Source organism: Melanostigma gelatinosum (genome assembly GCF_949748355.1).
Source record: "Melanostigma gelatinosum genome assembly, chromosome: 12".
In the NCBI taxonomy this organism is placed as follows: domain Eukaryota; kingdom Metazoa; phylum Chordata; class Actinopteri; order Perciformes; family Zoarcidae; genus Melanostigma; species Melanostigma gelatinosum.
The window spans coordinates 13,037,936-13,063,148 of record NC_136645.1 but is presented as its reverse complement, the minus strand read 5'-3'; the positions used below and the strand labels follow the sequence as shown (position 1 = coordinate 13,063,148).

At 42.7% G+C, this 25,213-nt stretch overlaps 1 protein-coding gene across 1 annotated transcript; it reads left to right on the top strand.

Moving 5' to 3' along the window:
* Positions 1 to 487: 487 nt before the first annotated feature.
* loxl4 (lysyl oxidase-like 4) lies at positions 488 to 22,812 on the top strand (the record flags this gene model as incomplete). Its single annotated transcript, XM_079280683.1, has 14 exons — positions 488 to 803; positions 1,729 to 2,027; positions 2,111 to 2,325; positions 9,003 to 9,041; positions 9,490 to 9,703; positions 9,802 to 9,979; positions 14,180 to 14,334; positions 14,416 to 14,583; positions 15,007 to 15,169; positions 15,267 to 15,510; positions 16,555 to 16,670; positions 16,980 to 17,116; positions 19,929 to 20,040; positions 20,133 to 22,812. 14 exons carry the CDS (start codon positions 488 to 490, stop codon positions 20,201 to 20,203), a joined length of 2,427 nt encoding a protein of 808 aa, XP_079136809.1. The 3' UTR covers positions 20,204 to 22,812.
* Between the last annotated feature and the right edge of the window lie 2,401 nt (positions 22,813 to 25,213).

The following is a 25,213-nucleotide window of genomic DNA, read 5'->3' as shown; positions in this document are numbered from 1 at the left end:
CATTTTATGCTCTTTTGGCTGGCATTGCATCACAAAATTGGTGCTGCACTAGTGAGTTTAATCAAATGTGGGACTACAGAACAACTCATCTCTCCGACTGTGAAAAGACAAGCTGGCTGTGTTCTGCCATTGAATAAATTACCTGAACTATTGTGTCCAGAGGATGTCACCATTAGTCCAGTTAACAACCAGGCCTGGCAGGATCTCTTCTGGCCGGCTCTTTAACCTGAAGGAAATGACTCAGTCTTTATGCTCGGTAGTTTAAGTTCCAGGAGACATACGGTATCTCAAAGTGGTGAGAGATGTTTCTTATTACAGAGAAAATGAGCCTGTAACTTTAAACTGACTGCTTAATTGACAAGCAAGTTCAATAACTCCACTGGTCAATTTCACACAATAACTTGCAACATTAATTCAACTGAGGAAAAATGTCTTGAATCATGCAGTGTGTCAATTCTTACCCGCAGACCCCCTCCTCTCAGCCACGATGACCCGCACCCTCTGCTTGAGCTTCCTCCCGCTCCTGCTGCTGTCCCTCTGCTGTCCCGCTGGTGCTGAACCCCGGCGGACCACGTCCTCTCAGCGTAGGGCGGCTCGCGCACCCGCCGCCGCCAAGGTGCGTTTGGCGGGCAACTATGCGCGAGAAACGCACGAAGGGCGCGTGGAGGTGCTGCACAACAACACCTGGGGGACCGTCTGCGACGACGAGGTGGACATCAAGTTGGCCAACGTGGTGTGCCGAGAGCTGGGTTTCCGCAGCGGTGTAACGTGGGCACACAGTGCCAAGTATGGAGAGGGAGCAGGTGAGAGCACTTCCTGTACCCAATGACAATGAAGCCAGTAGGGAGACATTTTACTGAAGTAAGGTCAGATGTCATTTTCCAGATGGCCAAAGCCACACCGATCTTGTGAGTGTAAAACAAGCTGTGATAGGCCATGAGCAGGGAAATCACATGTGCAATTAATGATGTCAGTAGGGCTGCAGTCCATTTCAAAGCTCTGCATTGTGCATGCTGGATCAGTGGCAATGCTTACTGACAGACTTGATCACAACAGAGCCATCATCAATGGTATGAATTACACCTGTGCTTTTCCTGCCACGCCGAGTCCAAATGTCTGCTCTGAAAAAGGCCTGTTGGATTATCATTGTCATTTATTAGACTTAAGATATCTAAGACTCAATGGCAGGCTTCCATATTAGACCAGTCTCCTGTCTTAACCTGTCTCCTGCAAAACTCCAATGCCACAGTGTTTTACCCCCACAGCACACTAAATGTAAGGCTTCGTGAAAAGACCACCAATTAAGCCATCCAAAATAACTAACATCATAAAGTGACAAAGATAACTTGTTGTGGGATTGGAGTCTACATCTCGTTAAGGTCGCCTGGCAGGCTGGCAGAGCAAATATATCGGCCAAAAGGGGCATTTGTTTGAGAATAATGACAGCATTCGCTTGCCAGAGTTGTGCAACACTTGCTGTGGTTTATAGACATTCTTCACTGCTGCTTTTAAATCCAAATTAAAGAGAAGGTTGAGTGGATTTAAGGAGCAGGATCTACAGCACCCTGCCTTGTATAATGCTGTGTATCTACTGCTAAACACGCCGCTAAGTGTTAGGTGTTTAGGAACTGATTCGGGCCCTTGTGTAGATGCAATGCCCAGTCTGCCCATTGAACAATCAATGAAAGTCACACTGAATAAAGTCATAATTGTTTATCCTCTCACAAGGCCCCATATGGATGGATAATGTACGCTGTGACGGCTCAGAGATGTCCTTGAAGGACTGCAAACACAACGGTTGGGGCGTGAATGACTGTAAACACTCTGAAGACTTGGGGGTGGTGTGCAACCCGGAGCGCAGGCTGGACCAGACAGCCAGTATAGGCCACACCCCCGCTGCTGCCAGGCCCAATGGCAGCCCTGCACCTCAGTGGCAGGGTCTTGTGGCCACCCGCACGCATCCAGGATATGCCTACAATGGAAACGGACATCAACAGGAGATCCCCAGGTTCCAAAGACACCACCAGGTACAGCAGTGTAATTCTAATACATTACGTTGCTGTTCTCAGAAAGGCATGTAACAATGGATGTGATGTGTATCTTTCCAAAGGGTCACAGTAAGGTGCAAATCGAGGAAGTGCGTCTTCGTCCCATCCTCATGGCTACCAAGAAGAAGAGCCTAATCACAGAGGGTGCGGTGGAAGTGAAGCATGCTGGGAGATGGAGGCAGGTCTGTGACCTGGGTTGGAGTCTCAACAGCAGCCGAGTTGTGTGTGGGATGCTTGGCTTTCCAGAGGCTACTCAGCACAATTTGAAAACATACAAGTGAGTACAATTTCTTTACTGTCAGCTACACTGAGAGCAACACATTTCATCTGATTGAACTCAGGTTATTAGATCACACTACACAATTTACTGTAGTTCAGAAGGGCAACATGCTTGCCATTCATCCCATTGTTAAGTGGACAAAAACTCATCCTGAAGAATCAAAAAACAATGCGGCATTCCATTTAGAGCCACTTTGAGTAAAAGCCTTTTGTTGGGCTTATCTTCCTCCCCCAGCCACTTCTGCCCTGTGTCCCCTTTTACTCCCACCTGCCTTCCTCAGCCTCAGGAGGATGATAAAGGAATCCCTGTCCCCTCTCTACTGCCCTTTCTCTACACCTCTCTCTAGGCAAATCCCCTCTGCTCACCTCATTGCCTCTCTCATTCTCCCTCTGATGCTATCTTCATGGGTTGTGTCTATGTAGGGCTGGATGTCATTGAAATCTTTTTATTTTTGTAGTGTTGCCAACATAATACTTAAGTCTTGGTACCAACACCAAAACAATACTTCTTTCAATACGTTACTTCAGGGAACATAGACATTTGCTCAATGTGTATTTAATAACACAACGGCTCAGTTTCTCAGTTCTCAATTCATCAGTGTTCAATTTGGCCTTAAGAGAAAGTAACCAAAGGAGAACTTTCCTAAATAAAGCGCACTCTTAAATTACGAAAAGTATAATTCAAAACCAAGCGTATTCAAGGATAATTAAACAACAATGACCAAGCATTTAATCCCAGGTTTGGGGACTTTTGGCACATTTCAATACGCAGTGCGACAGACACGTCGGTCGCCACTGAAAGGAATACTTTGACATTTTGTAAAATACACTCATTTGCTTGTTATTAGACCTTTGGACAGAGCCAAGATAGCGGTTTCCTCCTGTTTTCCGTCTTTGAAAGATGTGAGAGTGCTATCAATCTTTTCTATTTGTGGGATTTTGTGGGATTAGTGGGATTTTCCCAAAATGTCAAACCATTCCTTCTTTAAAGTGTTGAGGTCCTAATTCCCAGCCTCAGCATGGATCCGTGCATTCTCTCATGGAACCACTTCTCCAATGAGACATGTACTTAAATGCATTGTATTTAGGTGTCTCCTTCTATACTTCCTCTCTTCCTGCTGAAAAAAAACCCCCACTGACAGTGGGTTTTGGTAAGGTTCTGGTCTTCTACCACAGGAGGACCACACATTAGCAGAGAATTACTCCATTGCTGTTATAAGAATGAATCGTGTCTGACCGTTCTCGGTGGAAGGGGGACCCAGTTGGATCTGGTTCCTGGAGCGCCACCGGCTCGGTGATTCACAGTTAAGCTATTCCTTCCCTCGCTTGGCCGGGGTTATTCTGACTCAACTGGCGACAGACCGCAACATCTGCTCTGTTCTGTAGGTGCTAGATTCCTATTTCCCCTAGAAAGCTGTGTTGAGGGGGTAACTAATTTGTTTTATAGACTTTTCCAACTTTTTACTGACTTTACAAACATCCCTATTGGAACTCGCTCACTGAAAGGATTTCTGCATTGCCCTTGAATTAAGCCGTCTGCGTTGAACTCTGTTATTGGGAACACAGCGACGCTATAACTGGGTAAAAGGGCATCCTCAGGAATCATATCGTCAGTCATAAAAGATCCTCAGGATGAGCTGTGGTCAAACAGCCTGGCCTGACTCTGTACAGGATCATTTATTAGAGCACAGCTTTCCCGCATTGCAGGTGTGATGCTTTTTATGCCTCTCTTCGATTTTCTATGGCAGTACAGATTCCCCACTTAATGCAAACAGTGGGAGATAAGAACTGCGAGTAACAGTTGAGTGAGGAAGTAGATGGGTGGATTTGTATGGATGTCACATAAGAGATTTGGCTGCCCACCAAGAAGGGAGATATGACAGAGGAGGACAGGGCTGCTGTAGCTTGAAGGACTTGGACTGAAGCCTGCAGGGAATCTGCTCAGTTTTGTTTTTAAATCTCCTCCTAAGGTCAAGGGGGAAAAAAACGTAAACAATAGCACTCCATGAGCTCTTTCAGTCTCTAACCGAAGCCACAACAAAGTGATAATCCAACATATCTGCTTCTAAATGTACACTGAAAAGTTTGGGCGGCCGTATGCCCTCATGAGGATTTTTCTTATTGTGCGGGTAAATTATAAGGCTCTGGCATGGAAGCGGTTGTGACTTGATACATCTCGGTCTGCCTGTCCTGGGTATGACCTGGTGTTTTGCTGTGTAGCCTCAGGCGCGATGCTGGTTTGAACCACGATGTGTTTGTTTCCAAATCTGTACCTGCTTTACATCTCCACAGATGCATACTTGTTGTCTCTCGATACGTGTTTTTGACTTCAAACTGGCTCGAGGTGTACACATGCCTCAACGTCTTAGCGGCCAGTGAGAAGTTATTTTAGTCATACCTCGTATCAAGTTACCTTAAAGTAGTGAGTTTTCAGGATGAAAACTTATCTTTGTTATTTTACCAGGGATGTTTATACACAACTTACAGTTACAACCAGAAGAATACTTGAAATGCAGGTCAAGCTGTTCTGGCCTTTACTTATGGGTAATTGTAAGGATTGCCCTCTGACGGAAATTGCCACTGTTATTATGACTGTACAAAATGTGAGCAGAGTTAAAGAGAAACAATTGGGTGCGAGACAATATGATGTTCAGTTTTCATGTAACATATATATATATATATATATATATATATATATATATATATATATATATATATATATATATATATATATATATATATATATATATATATATAACAGTTGCCAGAAAAGCTTAGGATTGTATTGCATGGTTTGACCAGATTTAGCCAGTGACACTCCCCCATGTTTCTCCACTTTACTCCAAGTCTCTCAGTCCATTCTTAGAAATCCCGGACCATGCCATGTCTCTCGCCTGCCTGTGTCTCTTGGATGAGACTCTGAAGATGCTGTAATTACAGGTTGGTCAGGAACAGGCTCTCCTGGGTTTCTGCTGAGAGTGAAAAAAAAATACACCCTCAATTATAGCTGTGTGTGAGAGAGCGAGAGAGTAAGACATAGCTGGCGAAGGAGGAGGAAGAGAGTACCAAGAGAAAGAGATGGAGAGAAAGCACAGGAGCAGCAGTCAGACGAGCCAGATTTCCGCTTGCTCGTGTGAAATATGTCCAATTACAGCGCGGCCCGCTGTGTCAGCAGCTGTCTGTCTTCCTCTGTCACCGTAGTGATTTGGGGACTTAACCGGCATTTTATTTTTAAATTACGTTTCAGCTGAAATCTTCTTATGATGAGGGTATCATTTTCAGGCTTGTGTGTGGCATTTTGAGCAACCGAGTCTGGCTTTCTTGTCTGATGTCTGTGTGATCTTCCTCAATGACCTTCTCTCTAATTTAATTCACCATCTTTTAATTTCTGTACGCATGCCGGTGGCTATTTCTGTGATCTGGAAGAGACTGAAAACCGGCTTTGAAAACTGGGTTGAAGCATACAGTTCTCAGCTCACAGCTCAGCTTATCTGCCTCAAATATACTTCAAGTATAGGCAAAAGGAAATCTTCTAAAATATTTCATATTGGCAACAGTATATGGTCATATATTGTAGCATTATTGGTACTCCTAGCATAGTGTATAAAAGGGTCAATGTTTGTAGTTGATGACAATTTTCTCAGCTATAACTAGCAAGGTTTTTAAAAGGGAAACATCAAACTAAACTAAAGTATTATAATCTGATATTATGTTAGCACCTAAAAGTGTGCGTGTTTTCTGATGCATGTAGATACTATTAGTTACCCTGACTTATTGAAAAAAATGCAAACACCATTATTTAAATCTGATTTGCACCCGGATTTTTACAGCATTGTTTTTTAAGACTGATTTTCCAGCATTTTTAAATAAAAAATAGATTTTGTCTGATTTCATCTTTTACATTAAAACCAGAAGACCTATAGAAACAAAGCCAGTGAGCAGTGTGAGGGTGCTGCAACCCTGACAGTGGTGTAACACTTGTCTTTAACAGGCGGGTGGGACTCCCTATCATTAGCCTCTGTTCTCTTGGCTCCACAACAAGTGCTGGAAACACTGTTTGCGTTCTTAAACAAGGCTGATGACTGCTATGGAGGTGAAAAGAGGCTGTCAGTACACAGCATGTAGAGAAAGGCTGTCATACTGTGCTAATACTACCTGTTACAGTTACATGTATTTATATAGAACTAGTTTATAGCTAAGAGAAAGACACCCTTTTTAATTATTTGATTTTATATGTTCAAAAGGTGACATTTAAGCATTGTTTTGTCTTGAAAGAAGTTTTAAACATTAGCAAACAGTGCTTCAGTCAAATGAAAGACCTGAAGACCTGAAGGTATCATTCATAGCTTGTAGTAGTGCTGTTGGTTTCTGAAGAGGGAACATGGTTAGCTGATTGGTCTGTGGTGAGGTCACAAACAAGTCACAGACATGTTTGCCTCATGGGAAACTGTGTGTGTGCATGCTCCTCACGGTCTATCCGGCATGTTGCTGCAGAGCCACATGGTAGACACATTTAAGATAAGTGTAATTCAAGACACTGTAAAGAATGAGTGTTAAATTCTATATGTGTCAGCAGGTCTCGTGACCCCACATACGGCTTTATTTACACCCCTGCATGTGACTTAAAATGAGGGTAAAATGTTTCTGCTTTATCAACTCAAACGTTGAGATTTTATTTACAGATGTTCATAATTTAATCAGCATTTGTGCCTCAAATGGGCCTGGAAAATGACCTGAAGTCCATTTGAATGGACTAGCATGTGTGCTTTTGCAAAACATCTCTATTTGCTAAATGATTGCCGACATGAAAGTACGCACATTTTAAAGCATTTTTCCTGACAAAATGCTCATATCTTTGATGAGAGGTCTCGTCTGGCTCGTTGACTACAGCATCAGGAAACAGGTTGTTATGTGATTTTTGGAAAGTGTTCAGTCAGCAGTCCATGACTTCACACAACCACCTAACATCACATGGAAGACAATGCTGCTCTTGATTCCAACATCCTCAGTTTGTTTTACATTCTTGTTTGACTTTAGCTTTACGGGAATGTCTGGAGTTCAGAAAATCAAATATTTATCTACCTGCACTTTCATACAAATATCCTGAGACGTGTTTGTTTTCTTAAAGGGGAATGCCACTAAAATCAGCATGGGAGTATTTTTCAGTGAACCACAAAAAATGAAAACCATCTAATCCTCCCACACCTGTGGTGCCATGCTGATATACAGAGATTGAAAATATGTGCGCGCTTCGCTGTACAAGATATTTTAATGGAAACTCCACCTCACCAGCTCATTTTAATGAACGCCAGTTGTACGTGCTTGGAGCCCAGTGAACATTGTATGCTAGATATTCTGGGCAATGGTTCTTTGGTTGAAGACAGTCCTAAATGTGCGTCTCTAAAGTACCTAATGCATTATGAAGCTACATTTTTATTTCATTGGTATGTCTGTGATGTACTAATATTGGGCCGATAACGGTCCCTTTAAAATATCCGGCAGGCCGTAGCGTGTGTGTCTCGTGTGTGGTGTTTTGGTGTAATTGATGTGAATGTCTGTGATGGTGCTTGCACTTTGCAGTGGTTTGAGGATGCACTGGCATGGTCTGTGTGGTATGTCTGCTCTGCGTGTCTGCCAAGAGGACAGAAGGCTTTCCTCTCCACCACTCTACCGAGTCCGCCAGCGCACTTGGTGCATAAATCTCTATTTGGTTCTGGCATTTCTCGGACGTGCAACGTGCTGCCAGACTCTTTGTTTGTATATCGTGCTTGGTCAAACCCTGTTTGTTTTCCCAGAAATGTTGTACATCACTGATGTTGAATGTCAAGATTTTTTGGACTGCGTGTGCCTTTGGAGGTTAGCGTCATACTTCAAAATATCTTCTTTTTTCCTTTAATCCTTTTTTAGTTCTTACATCCTGTAGTCAGTACAACGCACTGTGATATTGCAACATGGAATGCGGAAGTCTTATATTCAAAGGGTCTATGTTAGTTTAAAAGGCAAGTTCATTTTATTTAATGTAATGGTGCTTTAGATAAAACTTACCCAGCAGCACGTTCCTGTTCAACACGTACCCGTATGTTGGTGACAGGAAGTACTGTTACCTTTGGAACATATGATACACCGGCCACTTACTCTCAACATAAACACAGGAAACAGCAAGCAGCCCACATTCCAGATGGAAATATATGCTACTCAACCTATGAAGCAAGAAAGGGAGACAGGAAGTGAAGTTGCTGAAAGAGAACAAGAACATTGCATTCTTCCTTGAACTACCAGTCATCTGCATCAACACATCTAACTTTACACTCACCACAAAGCTGCACACATAGCTACATATAGAGCTGTATGATTCATCCTTTTGATAAGGCCTGTGTCTGAGCTGTAACTATTTTAAGTCATCACCAAGTGCCCCGGTAAGAACACCCTTCCAGTAATAAGCAAGTTGGTGTGTATGTGTTTGTGCCGCCACTCGCCGTGGCAGAAATCCCTCCTGTGTGGCCAGGTTACATATAAAACAAACAACAGATGCTACAGTACATATCCTCCAGTCACTTCCACTTTCAACAAGAAATGAGTGACCCCAGGTCACCTCACAGGGTGATATGTGTGTATGTGTGTTTGTAACCTCAGCAAATATACAGAACTAACATCTGTTCTTTGGTTCCTTTACAGGAAAATATGGGACACCAAGGTTGCAGATCCTTCAACGAGGTAATAAAAAGACAACCTCATGTTTCTAAGCTATATTTGACATCACTCATTTTATAGCTCTGTGAGATACTGTCAGACCGAACAAGTTGAACTTCATTTAAAGCCCCCGAAAACCTGTGAGTGCTGAAAAAACAATGAGTGATGAGGTCCAACATGAACACAACATCTTGTGCACGAATCAGAGTTGAATTCAGATGTGATGAAAGTTTTGGTTGTTCTGATCAAAACAAACCCACCCAGTTCTGAAGAAGCAGATTAGCCTTTAGTGTTTTTTGAATGTTAAACTCCTAATTAACAATTATTAAGGATGTTTTTCTCTGAACTTTAACTTTGAGTGTTGTTAATTCACGAACATTAAATGTCATTGAGCATTACTCAAGACGTAAAACTAAGTTGTCGGGGGCTTTAAGGATATACAGTATGACCACAAACGTTCTCTTCTTTCTAGATTGAGCATCATGTCAAAGAAGAAGGGATTCTGGGTAGAAAAGGTTCACTGTCTGGGTACTGAGAACAGCCTGTCAGAGTGTCTTGCTCAGCTGTCCATCCCCCGTAGTCCCAGTCCTTGTAAGAACGGGAGACATGCAGTGGTGAAGTGTGTGCCAGGACCTCAGTTTGCTCGCATCTCCTCAGGAAGACCCCAGGCCCCCTACCCAGCTGTGGTAAGATGAATACAGTACCACACTGGCACAATCATGCAGTGTTCATGAACTTCACATAAAGATCAGATGAGTTATATTCCCTTTGCTGCCCTGTACAGCCCGTGCGTCTGAAGGCTGGCCCCAGGCTGGGCGAGGGTCGCGTGGAGGTGCTCCGAGACGGAAAGTGGGGGACCATTGTGGACCACATGTGGGAAAGACCTGCAGCCAGTGTGGTATGCAGAGAACTCGGCTTTGGTAGTGCAAAGGATGCCCTGCATGGGGCCTTTATGGGTCAAGGTGAGAAAGAGAACCACTGTTGCTTAGAGCAAAGGCTTTCCCATGAAACGGACTGGAAATTCTGGAAAATTCCACCTTTAATCTAGCTGTTTTGAGTCTGCAATTTGGATGTTTGAATGTGTTTATCATGCGTCACGGCATTCCAGAGAAGACAGGGAGGTTTTTTTCAGTCTTTTGCTTATCTAAGACGCCGCACCCGTCTGCCCTCACTGATCAGATAATGCATGGGCATGTGTGTCTGTCTGACTGGCTGTGTGTGTGTGTGTGTGTGTGTGTGTATGTTACCTCATGAAGCTGCAAATGTGTTGATTGCAGTATCTCCAGCTGTGATTAAATGAATCCTGTGCTAGGGCTACCAGCTGCCCAAACATCATGCACATGTACACACACACACACACACACACACACACACACACACACACACACACACACACACACACACACACACACACACACACACACACACACACACACACACACACTCACACACAAAATGTAACACTATAGCCATGGTGGTTTACGTTGGCATTTGGTTACTAAAGCCACAGACATAATCTTTCTAGCTTCAAGCAAGTTCTTTAGTCACTCACTGAGTTCTGTGGTCTTTTCCCTTCGATTTCAATTTTTCGGCTTTGGTGATGCACAGACTGAAGTCACTGTCCAGCTGCGCCAGTGGTGTCCCCACCCTTATGAGATGTGAGAACGGCTTCCCCATGCCTCAGGCTTGGGTGTAGTCTCTAATCATGCTGATTGAGATGAAATGTGGGATGACAGTCTGCTGGTTTAGCTCTTCAGTTGATCATAGGGTATTTTTGTATGTGTTGGAGTAGTCCCTTTTACCTTTCAACCTCTTAAATTGGCTTTTCTGTCGATGATGTCAGTTATGCTACCTTCATTTTTGATGAGTCTAACAAGACTAAAATCTGGTTCAGTTGGCTCCTCTGAGGGTACTTACGTTGCACCAGGCTTCACACCCCTTGCCGTCTGGTTTCAATCACCACTTTTCGTCGTTGGGCCAGAATTCAGGTTCATCACGGTCCCAGCAGTCTGAGGCAGAGAGGTGTGTAATTGTCAGGAGGGGCCAAAAAGCTCTACATTTTAGACCTACAATAGGTTTTCCCTAATCTAATCACGAAGATACATTTATATATGTGCAAGACATGTACTGTATATCTTGAGTTTAACCATGTATTTAAATCTGCACCGAACAATTGTTCCTGGTTTAATATGGATAAAGCAGTAACATCATAAACCATCTGCATTTATCCATTTATTAAAAGAGTATTTGAATATTGCTTTATATTGTAGCCGCTCTTTCAGTTCATTAAAATTGTACAATGTGAATACAGTCAAATTGCAACTGAAATAGCATTCAATTGATTCAATCTTATAAACCGCTTCACCAAACAACGTTGTATTATATGCTTCTATCATCATTGTACTAATTAAGTGTTTAAAAAAACCCACACGATCTGCCTCTGGCCACAGATTTGCGGTGCTCTATATTCACATTGTGCCTGTGATCTGTAGAGCTGTTTCACAGTGATGAGACCAGTGATATGACTGGCTGAGGTTGTATTTAAGAATCACCACACCCTCTGATCTATATCCACCCTCACCCAGCCCGTTTGCACTGTGCACATGCAGAAACCAAAATAGCAGGTGTGCTTGGAGACAGCCACACAGTCCCGAGACCTACCACTTTGCCTTTCTCCTTGTGCTTGTGCAATAAAAGGGCCCATAAACAACTTCACATACATATACGTACATGCTGTCCTTTCTCTCAGGCACACACACACACACACACACACACACAGTACTCTCCCTTTTTATCCGTCTCTGTCTTAAACTTACATATACACTGCTATTGCAGGATGATTGGACTTCAAAGTCTTCTCATAGCTTCCTTTCTATAACATGCAGCCTGTTAGACATTTTACTGACATATAATTTTCCATGTGCTCGAAGGCCACATAAACATAGGGTTATATGTCGTTGGAAAAGGTCTAAAATAGACTCTTTGATAGAACAAACCCTCACTGAGAACGACTTCCTGAAAGAGTGGATTGTTTAAAATGTAGTTTTGTTTTATATTTAATCTCAAAAAGCATTGATTGTAACAATAATAATAATATTATTCACATCAAACTGAATTACATTTAAATGTAACTTCTTTCTGTCTGTGAAAAAAACAATATTTTCTTCAGTCAGCGGGTCAACGAGACCCCACAGAGGCTCGTTGGATGATTTATGATGACCAAATGTGATAACGGTTGTGGTCGACTGGCTGTTTGGCTGGAGAGGGAGGTTAACAGTCTGCCAGTCAGAGATCCGTGCTTTGAATGTGGTCTCACCTATCAGATATGTTGCAACACTTGCTTGCACATATGCACCTACCTGCGGTATACAGGTGGTATGCAGAGTGTCACCCTCTGGGATAAGCAAAGTCGTCCCCTTGTTATCCAGCTCCTGTTGACAGAGGAAAAGGAAACATTATGTTGATGCTGGTTGGCTTCTGCCATCTAAAAGCCGACAGGCAAATCTATTTACAAACGTACATGATTTTAGCACTTGGCTAAGAAACAGATCGAACTGATGACAGAGAGTTTTTGTTAGAGGCAGAGAGAGAGACGTTCCATGGAAAGAAAAACTTCAGACTACATCAATGTGCCTAAAACGGAGTATAATTTCAGAGAGGAAAAGAACAGGGTTTCCCTTGTAACCACCAACCAACTATTTATATTATTTTTCAACAAGAATGTGACCTATGTTACCCTCTTTCCATCCCCTTAAGTACATTTTCTAATCTGTCCAAATGATCTGTGGCATTTGCCAATTTAAATTATATAGCAATTAATCTCAATCCGTTTCTTTTAAATACTAAATTTAAGCTACCACATTTATTTTATGCCTGAATGTTGCTCTCATAGCTGTATCTGTCTGTCAATCTTTGACGTTTTATGACGAAGTTCATGATTTGATCATTTGTGAAATTGAAATAGAATTCTCTCTTACTCCCATCATCATTAAATGTATCATCACCATCAGTGAGTTATAGTACAGAGACCTCCTTTGTTGATCAACGTTCTTATTTCACTGTGTCATTTTGCCCTTGAAGTACACATACATATAGAGTACTATACTTACATAAGGGAGTAAAGAAACCCGACTGCCACTGTGTGTGTGTGTGTGTGTCTTTATAAAGAGTGTGTGACCAGTTTCTTGGAATTTATTTCTGGTTTTCGTGGATTTCCTCAACTTAAATACAGCATGTCACTGCTCATTTTGAGGAACCCCCAACTGGGCCCCGTGTTTGTCTTGATAAGTTAAACAGTGGGAGTTTGGATCTAGCTTGTGGCTTTTACGCTGCAGATAGAGGCGGAAGTGGTTTCGATGTGTCTTTTTCATACGTGTGAACCCACGCATTGTGACCAGTATGAAAGCAGGCCTACAATCTACCAAAACCAACATAGAGACAGATTGGGTTATAGGCTGCAATCTGGTTGCTACCATCAGTCATCTTCCTTCTCGCCCTACTTTCTTGTTTTTTCTCTCTTCCCCCTGGTTTTTGTGGTTTTGGTTGTGTTTATTTCAATGCTGCCTCGGTCCAGGTTTTCAGTTTGTGCCTTTTGTAATTGGAAAACACTGAAGCCATAGTTATGTGTTATAATTTACTGCAGTCTTTATGGCAGCAGCTGTTTGCTTTTTGTTTCCACCATCTTCTATGCTGTTTAGAGATCATCTGGTTTTAAATGGCAAACGACTACGAGTGAAAGTCTTTCATTTTGTTGCCACAGATTTTGCGTCCTTTGCTCAGCCAGGGTGGTGGACTACACACCATGTTGTGGTTGTTGTTGTGCCTGCAGCAAGAGAATGGTGGTAATGAGGTGTGACAGATCCCTAAAGTAGATGTCGGTGCGGCTGCTGCTTGGCTTGCAGGAGCATTGTGTCATGACAGATAGGAACCTTTCATTGTTGGTACGACCCTAAAATAGAGAAAGCACATTCATGTGACAGAAATACAGAGCCTTGCATGTGTGTGTGTGTGTGTGTGTGTGCTCCTTTGCGTGATAAAGTCTGCTAATGCCTTTGTGTCTACGTTGGGTGGCCTAAAACGGTGCACAAGAAATATTGTATTTCCCTGCTTTATTTTTGTCAGCAGAGTCTTTAAATCGACCTCTTCTCCTCCTCCCTCTACAGGAACAGGACCTATCCATATGAACAGTGTCCAGTGTATGGGGTCAGAGCGCTCCATCCGAGACTGCTACTTCCAGGAAGTCCAACCGTGGACATTCAAACACAGCCAGGACGCCTCAGTGCGCTGTAACGTCCCTCAGACCGGAATGGAGAACACGGTATGAAAAATACCACAAGACAGACACTCGTCAGCTTTCACTGATAAAGCATCACCCATTCAATCCTTAATGGATTTCCAGGCGCGACTTGTTGGCGGTAGAGTCCCATCAGAAGGCCGCGTGGAGGTGTTGATGGAGGTTGGGGGTCGTAAGCGTTGGGGCTCTGTCTGCAGTGAGAACTGGGGCATCAACGAGGCCATGGTGTTATGCAGACAGCTCGGCCTGGGCTTCGCTGCCAGTGCTCATCAGGTAACAACCTCCCTGACAACCACTACACTCATGACTGACAAGGTGGCAGCAGGCATGTCATTTTGATCTCTGACTGGACTGCCACTCCTTAATTTGGGTCATTTTGAATAACTTTTTTTTATCAATGTCTGATAATCAGTATCTAAATGGATGGGCATGATGTCCTGAATCAACAAACAATGTAACACTCCCATCGCTAAACTAATTAGTGTCATTTTGTTCAGAGGTATCATTCCTCCAAAATTTGTCAAAATCCCATCAGCAGTGTCTGAGGTATTGATGAAGCACATGGAGGCCAATCCATAGTCACAGCCGCTGTATTCACTCTGGTGGACAATGAGCTATGATACTGCTCATTGATAGAAAACCTGACAAGCTGTCTATGTCCTGTGCCTCCACCCCCCCACGCCCTTCCTCTGACAGGAGACCTGGTACTGGCCCGGTGAGCCAAATGCAGCTGATGTGATTCTCAGTGGATCTCACTGTGTGGGCACAGAGCTTTCTATTCAACAGTGTCGTCGCAACAACCATGTCCATTGTCCTCGAGGAGGTGGAACTGAGGCCGCTGGGGTCAGCTGTTCAGACAGTAAGTCGAGCCATCTTCCTGAGGCTCCCCAGATTCTCCTCTGTTTTTATACCTGGTTGAATCCTAACACAACCCCATCCCATCTGACCTGCTTCAGCGGCACCTGACCTCGTTCTGGACGCCCAGCTGGTCCAGGAGACAGCCTACCTGGAGGACCGACCCCTCCACCTGCTGACCTGTGCCAATGAGGAGAACTGTCTGTCCTCGTCTGCTGCCAGGATGAACTGGCCTTATGGCCACCGACGCCTGCTGCGCTTCTCCTCCCGCATTATGAACATGGGTCGCTCCGATTTCAGACCCAAAGCAACAAGAGAGAGCTGGACATGGCACCAGTGTCACAGGTAGAGCATCCCACAGGAGTTCATGGAGGCGTTACATTGCTTAGGATGTTGCAATGGAAAGAACTGTTTACGTACTTACTATAAGTGGGACGTTGTGGTTGCCCTTGTGGTAAAAAGTGTTTTTTTTGGGAAAACTGGTTTAGAGTGTCCTGGATACAGGTGAGCTGTGGTTTTTAGAGGCTGTCAAAAATACAGTGACAAACACCTGTTCCTTGTACAAAATTGCTTTCACGTGCAATAATGACATAACTCCCTCCGCGTTTAGTAATTTGAGTTATATTTAATTTAATTGCATTCAATTGCTCCCAGAAAGGAAAACAAGCTGAAGCGTGATCTCTGTGCCAGTGCACACAGGGTTAGGCGAGGGGGCCGCAGGTAGTATGCAGCACAGGCATTAAAAACACAAGAGCCTTTGTGCGTCGCCAGGACTCAGGCTGTGTTTTGTCTGTTAGTTGTAAATAGACAAAAGTTTGTCCTCAGATCTACTCTTCACAAATTCCACTCTACATCCCCTCGTTGCTCTCAGTAAGTTAGTTTCTTGTCAGATGACGAGGGCACTTTGAGATCTGTCGTCATGAGAGAAGAAGGAGCCATTTGAAGCCCACAGTGCTGGCTGTGTGGCATGTGCCCCAGTAAGTAATGGGTGGCCTGAGACAGTGATGTCATCTCTCCAGATTCATTAGCCGCCCTGCAGCATATGTCTGTGGAAATGACGGCTGAACCAATCCAGTTACCACAGGTCTGTGCAATACAAAAGACAGGGTAGCCCATGTACAATCAGGTCCATTTCAGTTTGTTACAACAACACACCAGAGCTATAGATGTGTGTTTCAAAGCCCTCTATTCACGCAGAACGAGTCAACAGCTCAACCAAGCTGCGGCTAAAACGAGCTTCTGTGAGAGGTTTCACGGTGACACCCACGCTCATGTTCAAGCAGTGAGGTCACTAGGATACGAGCCATAGGGAGCCAGTGTTCAGTTAGCCAGTGTTCAGTGCACACATACCACACACTCTCACCTGGACTTTCCCTTCTGTCATCCCAGGCACTACCACAGTATCGAGGTGTTCACACATTACGACCTGCTGACTCTGAATGGCACGAGGGTGGCAGAGGGACACAAGGCCAGTTTCTGTCTGGAGGACACGTATTGCCCTGACGGTAATGTTCACCACTTAGTCCTCGTGAAATACTCTTTCCCATTAGTGACAGGAAATGAACATCAATATTTCAGCTGTTTAGATTTTTACTTTGTGGTTAATGTTTTATATCACTGCTGTTGTTGTTTGTTCACTCTCCATTTACTTGTTATATCATGGATGAAATAGCGCATATGAAAAAACAGAGTTCCTATGTAGTCTGACGCAATTCAGAAAGCTGAAGGCTCTTAGAAATAACAGGGAGTGCTCGGCATTAAATGAGCTTTGATGTTGTGGTTGACAATGATGTTGGTGTGTGTCTGTGTGTTAGGACTCCAGAAGCGGTTCTCCTGCTATAATATGGGTGATCAGGGTATCTCTGTGGGATGCTGGGATACGTATCGCCACGATATCGACTGTCAGTGGGTCGACGTAACGGATGTACGGCCAGGAGACTACATCTTCCAGGTCACAAGTCATTTTATATTTCTCCTCTCTCCCTTTTTGTAGTTTGGGTACATTTCAAAGTATATTTTTTTTTCACCTCACGTAAATCAATCACCATTAACTTTGTGTTTTAAGGAATAGTTCGACATTTTTCTCTCTTGCAAAGAGTCAGATCTATGCCACTCTTATGTCTGCACAGTAAATATGAAACTACTGCCAAAAGCCAAATAGCCTAGCTTAGCACTACACACAACTTCCAAGCGGCTTCGGTGCAGTGAGGAGTCTGGTGTCCTGTCTTGTCCGTCAGAGTTTCCACGAGTTACCTTGTAACTTTATGGGGACGATAAGACTCCAACTGCACCAATCCATGAAATAGTCCGACACATAACCCCTCGTCAAACCATGACGTGAAGTCTTTACCCTTATGTTTTCGTACGCATTAAACAAACAAGATATAATTAGCTAATTAGTGAGTTTGAGAGGTGCTTGTCGTGGATTTTTTGTTACCTTTGGGCAGAGCCAGATTCACCGTTTCCTCCTGTTTCCAGTTTAGTGCTAAGCTAAGCTAACTGGCTGCTGGCTGTATCTTCATATTTAGAGTACAGGTATGAGAGTGGTATCAATCTTCTCATCTAACTCTCAGGAAATCGAATATACGATTAACATATGACTTTTCCGATAAAGTTCGGGTTGGTCATCAACTTAAAAGACATGTTTTGTTGAAATTATCATTATACCCGACAGCAATCAATAAATCAAATGTTCGGACAAAAATAAGAAAAACTCTGGTACCTGTTGCAAGACTGTAATCCCGTCCAATCATTACATTTGCGATGAAAGATTCCCAGCCCTAGCTTTAAGGCCAAAGATTTAGTTAATGAGAAAGAGGTTCACAGGATCTTAATGTGGACTTCCGTCTATTTCAGTTAAACCTCTCGACCTCCATCATCACAGTCATCACCTCAACCATGCCTCTGTCTGTCATTACTTTGACCCAGGTCATTCAGACGAGTCATTGTGGCTGCTCGACTAAAACACATCAAGGACTTCATCTCCCATTATCATCCACTTCCAGTTCAGGCTACTGATCCCACCATGTACGCAGCAGTTCTCAGATCTTATGCTCACAATTACGTCCCAGCGGTGGCAGATTGGTTACAGTGTCACTGGGTGTCTGATAATTACTGCTGTCACCCTGTTTGTCTGAGAGTTCATTCTCAGTCTTTGTAATTACACTTCTCTATTGAAGATGGATTTATTTAATTTACTCGTAACAACACGTGACACACATGCATACGCATAAATGCATGTGCTGACTCGATGTATTTTAAGCATGTTGAGCGGGGTATAATTATAAAGTCGTACATTGCTACAGCACAATGTTGAGGCGGAAAGAAGGAATGAATGATAGAGCACAGAGTGGGAGAACAAAATTGGAAAAGCTACTGAAGGTGAAAAGGTCAGGGTCATTTGAGGAGAAAAAGCACGAAGGGTACAAAACCAAAGTTAACTGAGAAGAACAAGAAACAAGAAAGCCAAGCAGGGAGTGAGTTATTCAACAAGGCTGCTGAATTGGAAAAAGACAAACATCTTTTGCAACAGCTGTCCTTCTCTCAACTGGGTTCTTTCATTTGTCTAGTAAAGTGCAGATGATGCCTGACTTCTCTGGTCCTGAGCTTTATTGGAGGATTCAGCAGACCTACCCTTGAACCACCCACTGCTCATGAAACAGACCAATTACCCAAATGAACTATTGCCTCCCTTTAGTCAAATAGCAGCGAGTCCCCCCTTCCATTAGCAACGGCTAATTTGCCACCAAGGAATTCCTCCTGCCCTGTTTTTATTTTTATTGCCACTTTCTCACTGAGCAACACGTTCTACGTGAACTGGTCCTCTTCTCCTCTCTGGTCCAACACTGTCATTTAAATTAAGAGACAGCCTTTGTGCATTCACAAAGTTTTTTTTGGTTTTCTGCCTTTTTTTGTGTGTGTAGTTTGCCTTCGTTCTCCCTGTAGCTGTTTGTAACATGTACTTAAATTGGGTGTAGCAGTTTACAGAGCAGCTATTAGAGTAAATGGCTCCTCAGTATTATCACCAGACCAGATTAGCAGAATGGTTGTATCAGCAGTTATGGAGCTGCTCTGCAAATGACAGACTATTAGTATGGTGTATGGCAGCACTCAGACTATTTCAGACATACACACATGCTTATGCATAACTACTCTATTGCAACAGACATCAATTTCAGTCCAATTCTGTCAATTATTATTGCATACCTATGTTGGTGTGAGGAGCAACCACGTTCCATCAACTTCAGCTGTAAAGTTGCATCACCTCTTATGCAGCCAGTTATCGTGTTTTGTGTGGGCAGAAGTCTTTGTTACATGTTTTCATAAAAGTAATAAAGTCTTTTACGATGACATGTTATTCAGTCCATGTGCTTACTGTAGCTGTAGGCAACATCATTCAGCGTATTTATCTTTTCAAATAGAAATGCTGTATGGAAAAATCATCCAGCTTTTCATAGACGAGAAAGGGATTGACTTTAAAAACAATACCAGCCACGGGTGCTGTTTAATAACAGGCCCTCTAACAATTTTACATCCAACTGCTCTTCATTTCAAATGGCTATCTCGGTGTGCAGTGAGGGGAGACTTAGTCCTTGTTTGACCCATGTGCCTGCTGGAGATACAGTATTAGATGAAAGCGAGGACAACACAGTGATAAATTCTCCCATTTCCAAATGAATGTTTGTTTGATTAAGTATGCAGCTGCAAGTCATGAGGTCAGAAACATTGTGACATAAAATCGTTGGTATCCTGTCGGCTTGCAGGTGGAAATCAACCCCTCGATGGACATGGCTGAGTCTGACTTTATGAACAATGTCATGAGATGTCGGTGCAAATACGATGGCCACAGAGCTTACATGTATGGATGTCATGCAGGTGAGGACAGAAAGGCCTTTTCCTCTCCCTCACTTTATCTTAACGTCTCCCCTCCTCTGTCACTGATTGTTCTCTTCTTTTCTCCATGATAGGTGATGCATACAGTGCAGAGATTGAGGACCTGTTTGAGCACCAGAGGCAAATTACCAACAACTTTGTGTAACCCATCCGAGGGCCCAGTGCAAAGGCCTTCCAATGGGGCCCAGAGACTACTCTGGATGGGCTGAGGTCGATGGCCCCTGGCCCTTGGGACCATAGGACCCACAATAACAGACAACATACAAAATGGCGCCTGATCATCTCCTTGGCATATGTGGAGAAAATATTCATCAGCACATCATATCACAGCAGTGACCCGTGCAGACACTCCATTGACAACAAGAGTGGAACAGTTGCCAGATGGCTCAACATGTTCGTTAAGTTCAGTTGGATATTGATTCATACGATACACATTTGTGTGAATGTGGACGACTAGTAACGTAAGTTAGTTATTCAAAATGTGTACGCATGAATGACCTCAATGTCGCTACAACTAATCTGTCACAAAGACAACGGGGAAGACGGTGCTGCTGGGAAATCTCATTTCCAATCTAGAAGATATGAAAATCAGAGAAAAGATTTATAATATTGTGAGTTTGCGTAATTTCAGTTGCAAAAGACGGATTTAATGCACATGTAGCAAATAATACTTTGCTCTGTTGTCATTATTTTACCCAAATTGTTGAATTTTGGAACTTACGCTTTTACATTACTTCAATATTGGTGCTCTTTAACAATAGTGTATGTCGTTATATTAACCTCACTACGTTTCAGGTGAACAGTGTTGTACAATGCATTTTGGGTAGTTTTCTTTCACAGTTAATTCGATATTTTATCATTGCTTTGGTTTTGCTACGATGTTTTGCTTCTCATCGAGATCAGGTAAGAACAGGTCTAATTATTTTTTTAAACAGAGCACTTTATCTTTTAAACATCAGTATTCTAGTTTTGCCCCCATACTCTTTTTTTAAATAGCCACCAAATTGAATTCTTAGGGTGTTTATCTAAAAACTCTTCAAAAAGTGAAATACAAGTTTTTTTTGTTTTTATATTCAATGTACTATTTATGCTGCAACATTATTTATTCATGGATTTCACACATACACAGCATGCTCAGTAAAGAGTTCCTTAGCTAGCGCTTAATTAACAATATTGAATATCTTTTTTGTTTTTCTGACGTTACTAACCAGAGAGGGAAAATGATTTCACACAGGACATAGTATTAGAACGTTCCCATGAATCGTATGAATAATTGATTTATTTTAGTTATTAAAACAACTGTAACTGTACAGTTTTTCTCTTCCAGCCTCTCTGATGGGAGGAAAAAATGGCCAAAACCACAGTATTGTGGCGGGCGGGCAGGCTGGGTTTTGAGAACATATAAAAAAGCTTTTAATTACGTCTGTTTGGGTTAGACATAAGGTTACGGTTAAGGTTACGGCTGTAGTATGTGCTTCATAAAGAAACACTATGGAATTGTTACTGAAGGAATCATAGAAAGAGCGAGAATCTGGATTTCCATCTTTACATGAACTACAAATTTGGGAGATTTATATTCTGAGATTTATATTCTGAGAGATTTAGTGAGGGGGACAGTGATTGAAAGAAAGATTGAGAAAGGAAGACAGAAAGAGACAAAGGGATGACGTTTGGAGAAAGAATTATGCAGACAGACACTTTTTACTACCAGAGCTGCCTTTTTGTAGGCAGCCATGCAGAGACCACAAGCCGACATTTTCAGCTCCCCAACGAGAACAACATGTTTGTCTGGGAGAAAAAAATAAACTCCTAAATTCACGCTTCAACACAGTAAACAGGGGCCTTATTTTTACTAAAGCTGGGCCTGCTGTAATATACTGCATCCCTCCACACTTTCTAACTTTCTAACGTGTTAACTCCATACCAAACAATGATGCAACTCCATTGTCTTTACAACATGGAACTTGTGTTAATCATGTTGTTTTACCCATTAATGTGTTTGATGTGTTTGGCTTAATGTCTTAGTGGTCAAACCTGTTAAAATGGTTTTCTAATGGCCAGTTTCCAGGACACGTTGTGGAAAGCACAAGTCTCAAAGTCATCAACTGCAGACTAAATTACTTTAGCACATTGTCTTCCTCCTCACTGGGCCTTCATGACTCCACGAAGAAGGCTTAGAAAGAATAGGTGCGTGCACAAACACATTCAGCCCTATTACTCAAAACTGTTGGACACACTAATGTAAGAAGAAGGATCTGAAAGTCTAAAATGAGTATTTGTTGAGATGCTTTTCTTGTTTTTCTGCGTGTGTACAGTTGCTCTTGACATATTACGGTCTGTTCTTTGTGTTATTTAAAATGATATGCCATTCCATGTCTTAAGTTGGTTCATACTAACCACTCTCACCATATTACTGTATTGTACCCACGCTGTAGGCATAGCACTGGGACATTGTTTTCCATGGCCAGTTATGCTTTTATTTTGTCTTCAAAGCTGAGAGTGTGAGCTACACGGTGCTTATCTACAGTCATATTCATAGAAAGCTGTGCTCTCAGGGACTTTAACCTCATCTAAAGAAAAAACAAATCATATTTCATGTGATGTGATTCAGGTTGCTTTTAGCTGTGACGCATACACTCCTACAAAAAGTAATCTGTGCCTGCGTATGGAGGAACGTGAGGATAACTGGATAGTCACTGGCTGAGTCGGAGGCAAATTTCAGTTAAAGACCAAATCATCAATCCATTCATCATTACTGTGAATCAATAAAAATGTATCACATACTAAACTGTCCGCTGCTTCCTGCCTCCTTCTTGCTGCTGAAACATGGCGCTGCAGAATATTTGTTGACGACAAAATGTCTTGAATTGTGTGTTTCCTCTGCGTCAAGAAGATAGAAGGTGCTTTATTATATGGAGCATTTTCCTTCCACCGGCTCTGATACATGTGATTTATTTTGTGGGTTGCGATCTAATCTGTCCAAACGGGATACTCCAGCACTCTGGGCTTATGGTTTTTAGACGCTTAAAGGAGTGGAACACTAAAATGTTATTTTATAAGGTTTACCCTAAAATGATGAAGCTGCCCAAATACAACCATTTCAAGCTGTTAGATTTTCTGTGACTTCATCTTTTGCAAACACTGCCCTTTGCTTTTACTTGAACACTTTAATTTAACACTGTTTTCATTTTAAGCTCTTCTGTAACTTTGTAGTGTGAAGCATTCATTATGACGTTCAACCTGATTCTCATGAAGAAGCTCTGGACAGATCATTTATACTAATGTCGACTGACATTGTTTGAAAACTCACTGTTATCTAACTTTCGCTCTCCAAGCATCTTAGTTTGCATATATTTAGATCATATGCAATTCGAAGAGGATTTTTTGTACGTCCCATAACGTTCCACATACCTACCAAATTTCATACAGCTCGGTGAAACCCAATGTTGGGGCTACTCAATTGGGGGCGCTATCGAGCCAATATTTCACACCACCCCAATCAGCCTGCAATTTTTGCAAATTCTGGCTTGCGTGCCAAATTTCGAAAACCTTCCAGTTTCCCAAGCACCTCCTTTTTGCGACGAAACACCAAAAATAACAATAATAATAAACAGAATAACGATAGGTCCTCTGATCCGACTACGTCGGTGCTCGGGCCCGAAATAAACAAAAGTGTCCAGGAATTAACGAGCAACTTCAAGCATATCAAAGTGGATGGAGTAATCAGCTATGTCTGGAAAGGAAATTTACTCTTAACAAAAGTCTGATTTGATCACAGCTGACAAGTCCACCCAGAAAGAAAACAGTGGAGCTGTGAAGTGGTCACTGGCTGGGATGAAACAGATGCTGGGCAAACAGGAAAGGAATATTTGAAGGCAGAGCACCTGGGTTCACAGAGTTAACTCACACACATTCAGCATCCTTTCATGCACTTTCAGCACAACCTATTCCTATAAACACACATGCAAGGCCCAAGGGCACACATACTGTGAGCAAGTTTGGATAATATTAGGTCTTGAATTTTCTTTTTTTTCTGTTGAACTTTTTAACTGGAGAAAATGCAGGTTGGAGATGAATCCACTTGCTTTTTGTACAGTTTCACTTGTTCCTTAGAAACATGTCACTGCCCTGGAAAGTGTTCAAATTATATCATCACACTGGCAGACACTATATACCAGTGTCAAGGACTTGCTTTCAGAGAATGTGATTTTGTAAGTCAGAACTTGACAACATCTCCAGCGCAGCTCGGACATCTGTGGACCATCTAAAGTGAAACCCAAACATACCGAATCACTCTATCAAGAGGAATCAGAATAGGAGAAAGAAAGCAATTTGAGGTGAAACATTTGAGGACATATGACCAACCTCCATTCATAAACTCACGTTCTTCTCGTTTTATCCTTACAGGCCCACTTCCTGTTTGCTGCACGTGTTTTTATTCGGGAGGCCCCCTTTGCCACCCCACCCTGACCCAATGGGGACCACAGACGGCTCCACAACGGAGACTGTGTGCGCTTTCTGAATGACAGACCTGTCCACACAAGCTACAAGGAACCAAACCCCCCACCCCGTCACACACACACACACACACACACACACACACACACACACACACACACACACACACACACACACACACACACACACACACACACACACACACACACACACACACACACACACACACACACACACACACACACACACACACACACAGGAGTGCATAACAGGTTGGGTCATTGCTGTCATCTCTTTCGGGAGCAGTGTTCCATGTTTTATAAGGCAGACAGACATGGCGAGGGATTTTTGCGATCAAACTTTTATTATTTAGTCGGAATGTCTTTGCTGAAAGCCACATTGCTTTGATAAAGAAAACCGTTGGATCTGTCTGGTTTTGTGTTGCCTTCATTATGATGTGCTTTTCATCACGTGATGAGCTGCTGCTGTATAATCTGAGAAACTGATGAATGCTCATTAGTGTCTTCTTACACTTTTAGTGAATTATCATTTTGCATGTGTACAGTATGCGAGTGTGTTTCCATGTGCTCATGGATCATAAGCGGACCACCTGACCTACAGGCCCGAACTCATCACCTGGGATTGTTAATATTTACTGATAGGGAGATGCTTTCATGACTAATGAATGAATTAGCAT